The sequence below is a fragment of the Sceloporus undulatus genome, chromosome 10, assembly GCF_019175285.1.
Source record: "Sceloporus undulatus isolate JIND9_A2432 ecotype Alabama chromosome 10, SceUnd_v1.1, whole genome shotgun sequence".
NCBI classification, from domain to species: domain Eukaryota; kingdom Metazoa; phylum Chordata; class Lepidosauria; order Squamata; family Phrynosomatidae; genus Sceloporus; species Sceloporus undulatus.
In genome coordinates, this window is record NC_056531.1 from 3,417,662 (window position 1) to 3,428,283 (window position 10,622).

The 10,622-nt window shown below is 40.9% G+C and overlaps 1 protein-coding gene across 1 annotated transcript in view; it reads right to left on the reverse strand.

The window, feature by feature from the left end:
• Nucleotides 1-4,234: 4,234 nt before the first annotated feature.
• The window catches only part of VPS37B (VPS37B subunit of ESCRT-I), a 14,413-nt gene continuing 8,025 nt past the window's right edge, over nucleotides 4,235-10,622 (reverse strand). The window contains exons 2-4 of the mRNA XM_042441894.1: nucleotides 6,945-7,116; nucleotides 6,444-6,526; nucleotides 4,235-4,868 (exon numbers count right to left, since the gene is read on the reverse strand). Of these exons, the coding sequence (XP_042297828.1) occupies nucleotides 4,365-4,868; nucleotides 6,444-6,526; nucleotides 6,945-7,116 (759 nt within the window). The 3' untranslated portion in view covers nucleotides 4,235-4,364. The remainder of the gene's footprint in view (nucleotides 4,869-6,443; nucleotides 6,527-6,944; nucleotides 7,117-10,622) is intronic.

A 10,622-nucleotide genomic window follows, 5' to 3' on the forward strand; every position in this document is an offset into this window, starting at 1 on the left:
CTGACTTAGATTCAACCCTCCTCCAACAACTGTGGAAGGCATCTATCTTGCCACAGTGCTCATACATACGTGTATGTTGTATACAGGTTTAGGCTTCCAACAAGCGTAAAGAGTGAAGATGCTTCCCCCAGACAATTTAAACAGTTACAAAGATTTAAGCCTTTCCAGGAGAACATTAACTATCCTTTCCCAGCAGTTTGAATCCAGTTCCCAGCAGTGGTAGCAATTGGCAACCTCTAGATCCCAATTATCAAGGAAAAAGTTGTCCGCCAGAGATATACACTTCTCGCTGCAAGCAACAAAGATTGCCTCATATTCTGCTCCAAATCTTCCAGCCTGAGGAGTCCCCAGAAACAGAATTGAATAACCGATAGGCTGGTCAGACAGGGATCCTTCCCCCCCCCCCCAGTCACAAAACTGTGATCCTAAGGCACACATCAGCTCCTTGTCTGCCATGGCGCATTGCTTCTAGGTAGAAAAATGGCATCGGTTCAGCTGGTTGTAATGCAATTGTCTTCTGCACGATGTATCCCTGAGCAGTTCAAAAATTTCCCAATTTAAAACAGCATTAACATTGTTGAACAATTTCTTCAGGAGAACAGGTGACCTCAGTACCCCGGAAAGTAATAAATGGTATTGTGAAATTCAGAAATAGGCTTGTGACGTCTCTTGTGTGCCTCTTAGTGCTTTTACGCTGGTAACCGACATGAAATTCCAGGGTAAGGCTAATGCTATCTTGAGTAGCTTTAAACCTGTCTAACTTACGGAAATTTTGTGAGGATGAGAGATGCCCCAATGCTCGCTGATGTTCTTCTTGTGAAAAATGTTCAGCAGTGTTGAACTAGTTCAACAGGGCAAGTGTTTTGGGGGGACAACAACAAACCTTACAAAAAGAGGAAATGTCTTTTTCTCAATGAAAAGAGTCTTTCTGAAGAGGCAGAAAACCAAAATTGGGATCCGTGTTGTTTCTAATTTTGGGGGCAGCAGGAAAGCGAAAGCACCAAGAAAGGCTGCCTGCCACTTAAGGGATGGAAAGATGAGCTTTGAACTCATCCTGCGTTCTGGTTTTTTAAGAGATAGGATGATGCCTTCTCATGCTGAATGAGTAACCCGTTTGGCTTCAGGGCTCCCCTGTGACTGAGCTTCCAGCACTCATCTGCGCCACCTATATACACAAGTGACTGAAGAAGAAAAAAACATTCCTGAAGCTTCATTTTATAGCTCTGGCTGTGGGGAAATTCTGTATCTTAGTCACTCAGCCACACATCTCTTTAGACAGGAGTGATTCACAGAGGTCATCTCAGTGTCTTTGAGGAGTCATAGGAGTAGCATCTTTTCAAGAACAATTAGGAGCAAGATATTACAGCCTCCTGGAGGAACGGCATTCTCAAAAGCTGCTTCACAAGCCATGACCTAAGGATGTTCACAACTGGCATACGATCAGAAGCACAGAAAATCCAGAGGCCAAGCTTACTTCACACCAGAATGAAATGGATATACACTACTGAGCAAATACTGGCACACACTAGTCATTTTTAAAAGAAAAAATAATCATCTGCTATGCACTAAGCACCAACACATTTTTGACTTGACTGGAGATGTTTTTCTTTTTGAAAAAGTAGTTTTTCCCTGAATCTAGGTAGGTTTTCACAACTGTCCATCTGTACGCAGTGCGAATTAGTTCATATAGCAGGAGCCCACCACCTGACGTTCCTTGGCAAAGCTCACCTCACAGTCCTGTATTATGAATGGGAGGATCTCATGCGCCAAGGAAAATGTGACCGGCCTCCAAGAGGAAAGTGGCAGTTCACGGATGTGCATAGATGCACATTGAGCCTGATTTGTCAAAGAGTTTTGTCCAAGTTTTCACTTTCCGTCATTCAGTAGAAGATTATGGCTTGAAGAAAGAGGCATCCAGATGAAGTGGTTTGCATCTTGCTCTTAAGTCAGTTTTTCAGTTTATCAAAAGGCAGAGATTAAATATAAATGTGACACAATGTAAGTTCTTTGAGGCTGAACTGAGTCACAAATTGGCAAAAGCTTACCTTCTGTCATCACACAAAAAAGCTTTAGTTACAAGTAGGAGGGAAGTAGTGAAGTAAAAAGCAGAGCATAAAAGGAAACTGTAGAACACATGAATAGATTAGCAACTACCAACTGTTGTTTAAAGGTAAGTTAAATGACATAATGCATTAAGAGCTTGACACTTTGCTAAAAAAAAACCCATGCAGGCTGATAATTGATGCATTGTTCCAACAGCATCACATTTGTATATTTGCAAGTGTGAGAAATACACTTGTTGTTAAAACCTCACCTATTTTCCCTCTTCTTCATAAACACAGGGCAGCTACACGGATTTAAGGTGGTTGCCTGCTGTTGCTTACATTTCACCATGATCCATTATCTTCACATTCAAGATGTATACGATAATTTCTTTGCCCATTATGTTTTAAGAGATGCACCGTAACAAACCAACGTTGCAAATAATCCTGAAGGCTACTTGCCCGCCATAAATCAGGAAACCAATCAACTCTCTCATTTAGTACTCAAGACACAACCTCAGATGTGGAAGCACCACTACTACTTAAACTGGGTGCAGACCAACCTATGGCTACAACACACATTTTTTCTTTACATGAATACCACACTTATGTTTAGGTCATCTATTTCAGTAGAGATCATGCCTAGAATTCCCAAAGGCTCAGTATCCTAACCAGCTAAAAAAATGAAGCAAGGGGGGGGGGGGGGGGGACAGTGACAGATTTGAAAACTGTATTCACAATCTCAGAATGCAAGATAAGAATTCTATGCTCTTGTCATTCAAATGAGAAAGTTTTAAAAATTCAAACAAAACAAAAAATCAGTGATCTGACCATCTTTCAGAATGCCTGGCTTTCAGAAGGGCACATATGGCTAACATCCAAAACACAGTACTCTGAACGTAACAGTTCCTGAACGCAGCATCCTAATCCATTTAAATCCAACACTGTCCAAACACCGTATCTTAATCCACTTAAATGCAACAGTGCCAAAGGAAACCTTTACATGAGAGGCCGAAATTCAAGACCTACATTATTCAATAGCTTACAAGGCAATCCTGCTAGAGACTATTAAAGACAGAAAATGGTGCATTTTACCCTGGCATTCCATTTTAAGCAATTCACAATTTGGGACAAAATGAGCTGTCCTTCTGAAATGTTGTGATCACTGGCGTAAGCACAATTGGCACTATTGGTGCCTTCTCAAACCTACAGACAGTAATTAATACACCGGGTAGTTATGATAATATATTTATCCCTATTTTCTTCTCACTTCATTGGTTGATTTATGTCCTCTCATTTGCTTTTTTAATAGGTACAATTCCTATTAGTCCTAATCAATGGTTAGCAATGATGGGACTTGCATTCCAGCCCTATCTAAGGGCTTTGCATTCCCCATTCCTCATATACAGAAGAGCAGTCAATGCTGCAAGACCTGTAAAGGAAGCAGGTGTTCAGCTTCAGGGGGGAAAGTTTTTGAAAAAGAGGGGATCAGTGAGTGCATTCCCACAAAGCAGATTTGAGTTTCTCAACTGAGGGAGGTGGCTTTTGATTAAAATGAAAATAAAAGGAATATATACTAAAGAAACTAACTAGCCAAATTAGAAGGGGGGAAAAGCCATAGGCTAAACCAGAAAACACTAAATTTGTGTCATGGTGGGAGAATCTGGAGAATACAAAAAAAGAGATTTTTAAATCCTGAGGCTTTCTGGAGGACATGTACATACTAAAAGACAGTTCAAGGAGCCACTTACCTAGTGAAATGAACGGGATTTACATTAGCATAGAAAAAAATTGAATCCCACCAGGCAGTATAAATTCTAAACTACAAAAATTAAACATCTCGTCAGCACTATTGTTGACTGGCCTGTTTCACTGCGTTTTTGTAGTCAGAATGCATATGAATAGTTACCATTCAAACAGAATAGGGATTCTTCTGCAGAATTTGTTTGCTTTCTCCCATGCCCAAATCAAGTAGAAAAAGGAAAACAGATCCCTGGGGAATGGCAAGCATTCCACATTGCCTGAAATCTCCTAAGAGTAAAGCAAGTCCCCTCTTATGATGGAAGTATTTCATCACTTCATGATTCAATTGTCCCATTACTGATTCAAGCAAAAGTGTTATGTAGATGCCATTTTTTTTAAAGAAAAAGGGAAAAACATGGTGACTTTTGCAAAAAACATTGACAACCCAGTTCTCAGCCTAAATTTATTGTACTCTTATGCACATAGCACTGGAGATTTGCCACTACCTAGGTTGTTTCTGGGAGTGAAGGAATAAAAAGGTCAGCACCGATATACACGAGTCAGGCCACGGTGGCATCTTCACTGCAGGATAAAGCCAGGGTTTGGTGGGAGACGAGGTGGTGGTCTTTGGGGCAGTGCTGGTGGGTACTGTTGTGCAAATGGAGTTGGGTATCCTGGCTGCAGCATTTGATTTGGAGGTGGAATTCCTGTTCGCGGAGGAAGCGGAGGGTGAGGAAGGTACAGAGCACCTGAAATGGGAATGGCTGGTCCCGCGTTCATTGCAGCTGTAAATGGAGTCGGAAGGCGACCTGCTGGGACTGCTGATGCTGGAGGTGGTGGGGGTGGATTGCGACGAGGCACGACAGAAGGAGGGGTATTTGCTTCTGAAGTCTGAAGTACTGGAGGTATCTCTGCAGCTCTTGACTGAGGCAGCACCAGAGGTGGTTTGGGTCCCTTCAGCACCATCTCTTGGAGTTTTTCAATTTTTACACGTCGTAAGTGAGCCAGCTTTCTTTGGTTTTGATATTCGTCAATGAAGGTGTCCAATGGAACTTCCCCATCCAGAAATTTCTCAGCCATGATCTGTTGCAAAGAATGCACGAACCATTAGGAAGGGACATTTCCTGAAAGTATGAAACTCATTCTAACATGAGGTTCTATTTATCCCTTTGTTTCATACTGCTCTGTTTTGGAGTGAGACAGACAGAGAGAAAGAAGCATCTGTGTACTTTGCAGCAGCACAGTTAATGATGTGTGTTGCCAAGTCGGATGCTATAGTTAGGAAGCCAGGATACAGCTCAGTAGGGCCCACTATAATTGGTACCTGTGTTCCAAGATTTCTAGCAGGTATGGATCTCATCTCCATCCAAGATAATTTAACAGATGTTATCAGGGACTGAACCAGATAGGTAATATATTTTTTAAAAAATGTTGATCTTCTAACCTGTGGGCTTTTCTTTTCCTATGCTTACCTCCTCTGAAACATAGACAGGATATGTCACCAGCTTTTTTTAAGGGAATATACACCGAAAAGCCTACAATTACTTTTCTATTCATCTAGATAGCAGGGTTAGGCTGGTGTTTTATTGTCTACTAGTGACAGAAATGTCCCATGACATAATTTTCCAAATTGCTAGCCAAGTAATTCATAGCCAATACACTGTGCTAATTAGGGAAGTACTAGCAGGGAACTCTGCAGGCAGCTACCAAATTCACAGTAAGCAGAAAGTCAAGACTTCTAACAGGTGATCATGGCAAACAGATGCTTTAAGTAAGCTGCTTCAACAGAGAAGACAGACAAAAAGTTGGGGATATTCTATGCAGTTCTTCACTTCAAGACTGGGAACTTGTAATAAATTGTGAGGTATATTTTGAGGGTAAGTGAGAGGAAACAATTCTCCCAGGAGAAAGCAAAAAGAATAGGAATGATGAACATCCATTAGAGCAAGTGGAGGGTACAAGATCTTAAAGCGGACTCAGTAAGAGACTGTGTGATCTAAATCATAATCTGCTCCCAATGTATGGAGACAACAAAAACTGCACATCTAAGTTAATATTCATAGTATAACGGAATTCTATGCACTTATTTTGAAGCAAGGATTAAAATGTACCTCACACAAAGACCTCATTCCTCTAATTTTGCCCTCTTCTCTTCTGTTTTCTTCTATTTCGCCATGGACATTAATATTAGTATCTGAATGCTTTTGAGATATACCTAGCCTTGGGAAAAGCCTGACGTTGAATGGGACAAAGCTCCAACCCCATTGCTCCCTCACCTCTCTAATCTGAATCTTCATCAGACATTGTACAAATGCTTATAACAATTTATTTATTTATACATGCATAACAGTGACTGCTGAAATACAGTGTGCCCGCACCATATGCAGCTTCCAGCTTACGCAGAAGCCGTGCACCAATTAAATCCAGATCAGCAATTGTTTTTGTGATGACAAGTACATGCAGGCAAGCCAAATTTGATTTTGTGAACCCAAAATATTAATTTCCTGAAAAGGTTATGAGTCAATTCAACATTATTTATTCATTTAAAAGTCAATGTTTTAGTAGAAGTGCAAAGTCCTGACAGACTGTAATGAAAACCCAAAAGGTAAGAAGGTAAACCAGTTAGCCAATTCCATTCGAAAAGCTTCATCTACTTACTTCAGTATCTTCTTCAATCTTAGCCCCTTCTGTTTGAAGAAGTGCTAGAAGAGTTTCCAAAGAAGCATTACTAGATTGTCTGTCTGTAAATGGAACAAAGAAGCAAAAACTATGAATCAAAGCAGAGATGTTAAATAACACTTCAGGTGTCCAATATTTTTTTTAAAATAAAATTATGGGATAATTTAAGAATATAAGATACCAACACTAGTGCAATATGTAGTTATGTTGACATCAGTGCTTAGATTGCACTAAAGAAAGTACCAATAAACACTGCACATCTAAGTTAATATCCATAGTATAACAGAATTCTATGCACTTATTTTGAAGCAAGGATTAAAATGTACCTCACACAAAGACCTCATTTCTGATTCACACCATCTAAGAATCTAGAACATGTGTTAATTACGGCTATGTTAAATATCCATTCTGCCATATATTTCAGAGAGAAAGACAGGGGGGAAAACACAGAACAATTTGTCACCATCAGAGAAACATTACCTAGCTTGGTTTTTTTAATCTGATATGCTTCAAAGAGAACCCGGAGCTCCTGGTACTTTTGTGTCAATGCAGATTTTAGAGCATCCAGCTTTGGCTGGTATAAGAGATTGCCTTCTGCCAGGCTACGGTTGCTGGCAAGAGTTATGTCCTTGCTGAGCTGAACATTTTGGGCCTGTAAAAGAAAGAGATAGAGAGTTAAACAGAGTCCAATGCAGATGTTAAAGCATTTCTAAGATTCCCATTGCTGAGCAAACAGTACAGTAAGCACCATTTGGATCTTCTCTCACTAGTAGACAATGCAGCAGACTGCAGCAAGAGAAGAATAGTGGGTCTTGGCTGAGAGGGTCAACTGCAATTTGGCCTTCTCGGTTGCCCAAATAGCTCCTTTTCCAGGTGCGCATTATAAAAACCTCTTACTTTGAGAACCATTTTTGGAGTCTTCTTCCCTCCCACCTTCTTTTCCCTTCAGTGTCACCTTTATTAGACTGCACATCCATATAGATCAGCTCTGAAACATGTCACAAGCTGGTGTGGACAAGAAAGCCAGTCTGTTTCAGAAATCTGGGACAAAGTTCCTGCTCATGTGCAGACTATAGCTTTCAATTTGTTTGTCACAGCTTCAGTACTCCCTCTGCCATTAACCGGGAAAGAGTATGTTGGTCAGAATAAGTCCTTTAAATATGAAGAGGCCTTTATAAGCAACATTCCAGAGATGACTCTACCATGAGATGATGAGAAGCCAGGAGGCAGATACCACTAAAAGCCACAAAGTAAGATAAAGATGATCTACAAGCCACTAGGTAGTATTCCTGCACAAGTTCCACTGAAAAGAAGTGGACTCACACATGTTTTTATCAGGAGGAAGGAGACAGACAATGGCTCTCACCAGCAGGCCTAAATGTGAAGGTCCAATCATTAGTTCTCAAAAAACAGATCTGCCATTTTAATCTATTGGAAGAGGGAATGCAATTTTCAGGAGATACCAAACCCTAGAGAGAAAGCTGGCTTGGCAGCATCTCGCATGCAACCTCATAATAAGTTTTGTAGATCAAAGGGGAAATTGTAAGATCTGAACTCAGTTATTCAGCAAGACTGAACAGGAGGATACTGTTTCCCCTAATGGGATAGGGAGAACAAGACCCCGTTTCCTTGCTTATACAAATCTGATAAAGAGGTCTTTATTGCATGCAAAAGTTAGTGTGTACAAACACTGTTCTCATAAGAGACTAGATTTCTTTCTTCATTAATACATGCTTCCCTCCTACAATGTACACTGTTGCATACCATTTCTTCCCATCATTCATGCTGTATGAATGAAAGCCAGCTCCCCACAACCCAGCATCCACCAGATGTATTAGAATACAACTCCCACAGCTACACCAGCTGTGCAACTACAGGGGTTGTAGTCCTACACATAGATGGGGACCAGATATGGGGAGACTGGTTTAAAAGAATGGCTTACATAATAAGCATAATTTAAAAAAAAAAGACTAGGGAGAGAAGAAAATAAGCAAATTCAGTTATAAATATTACACAATGCTATTCCCAAGTGGAACAGCAAAACCAGATTTTCCCAACCTTGGTCCTCTGCCTACTTTGTAGGAATAAGTAGACAATACCCTCAACCTTTCTTTAAACATACACCATATGGCAACACTATAACCAAGATATTAAAAGGCGTATTATAATCATTATATGTTGATTATCCCTTATCCAACATTCTGAAATCCAAAGGAGTCCAAAATCCAAAATAGTCCACATGGATGGCTGAGACAGTGACACCTTTGCTGATGGTTCAGTGTACACAAACCTTGTTGCGTGCACAACATTGTTAAAAATATTATCTATATACTGTAATTACATTCAAGTTACACATATAAGGTATATGAGTCATAAATGAATTCCATCTCCAAGATCTCTCTTTGTGTGTATGTAAATATTCCAAAATCTGGGGGGGGGGAGTCTGAAATCCTGAACATGTCTAGTTCCAAGCATTTCAGATAAGGGACACTCAATCTGTAATGACTCGGACCAAGCACCTGCTAGTCCAGTACTGTTGGCAGGCCTCCTGGAAGATAGGATAACAACTAATGGAAGACTTGAGACAGGCAGCTGGCAACTCCTGGAAGCATATGCCTGACTGCTGTTGGAAATAGGGAGCCAAACAGATCGACCCTTTGTCTGATCAAGGCAGGTTCTTCTTATATCACTTACTAGGTTCACTTGGGATCTTTTAACTTGCAGCTTACCACCAGAACACTGAGTGGGTCTTCCTGGGATCTTCTAACCTTCTTCTAACCTATTCCTAATACACTACAGATATATGCTTCTACCTGCTATGACACACATTATCCTCTTGAAGAAAGACGCGTGCCTATGCTCTCTAGAGTAAATTATCTTCATGTGACCCACTGCAGTTGTGTACTGAAACTATGTCATCTTAATTCCTTCCATCAGTGCCACCTACTTTTATATCTGGAGCACATCACTCACACATGTGTATATACCCAGAGCTATCTTTTACATTATGTGCCAACCATAAACTATCTTCTACCAACTTCAGACAAAAAGCCAAGATAGCGTTATCAACCTAAATATTTCTGTCAGAGAAAATAAATGCCCCATTCTCAATGCTGGCAACACACATGACTTATTTAAGGCTAGCAAATATACAGTGGTAAGGACACGTCTGTGACTCCTTTAGGGCTGTCATCTATTTCCAACCCATTTTTTATTAGATCTTAATTTAACCCCATTATCTTGGATAAAGAACAATGAATGACCTGATGTTCTATTAAGCAACCTTTTTTCCAGAGAGAAATGGTTTTGTCCTGGCTATTCTCACATGAACACTACTCTTAGTCTTTTCCTTATCACTGAGTCCTGAACACTCCCATTAACAGAGCTGAGAGTGCCCTGCAGATCTCTGGATGCTGATGTTCTTTGTAACTTTTTGGATATTGGCTCAGCTTGTTCTCACCCAGATTTTAGTAAGATGACTGTGCTTGGGTCGTGTGCCTGCAGTCCTGAACCTTCTCTGCTTCTAGGTCAGATGTTAAAATCAAAAGCCAGTTCTGCTTACAACTTCCAAGTTTGCCAGGCCTATTTTGCTGGTAGTTTAGGGGGTGGGGAGGTGTCTAAGGAAACTTAATTTGGAAGCCTCCAGGAGCAATAATTGTTTGTATGTTTTTGGTGTGTTTGCTATTTTTCAGGGGATTTGTCATCCAATAAAACACTGGGGGAAGGCTTAGAGGGCCAAGAGTGGCTTAGAGCAGGGGTAGCCAACCTGCGGCCCGCGGGCCGGATGTGGCCCGCCAAGGCCTTAGGACCGGCCCCTGCCCGGTCCTGCCGCCGAAGCCTTTGGCCTCTCGCGTGAGGGCATGGGGCCTTTGGCCTATCAGGAGGAGGTGGGCAAGGGGGGGCAAGCGGCAGTCAAGGGGGCAAGCAGTGGGCGAGGGGGGCAATTGTCTATAGCCTCCGAAACATGCATTTATATTAACATTTTTTTTAAAAATCAGCAATTTTTTGGGGTGTCCTCCATTTTTTTAAAAAAGTGTCCTCCATTTGAAAATTTTGTCCCAGATTTGTCCTGGTTTATTTATTTATTTAATTTTGTGTGTGTGTGTGTGTGTGTGTGTGTGTGTGTGTGTGTGTGTGTGTATATATATATATATATTT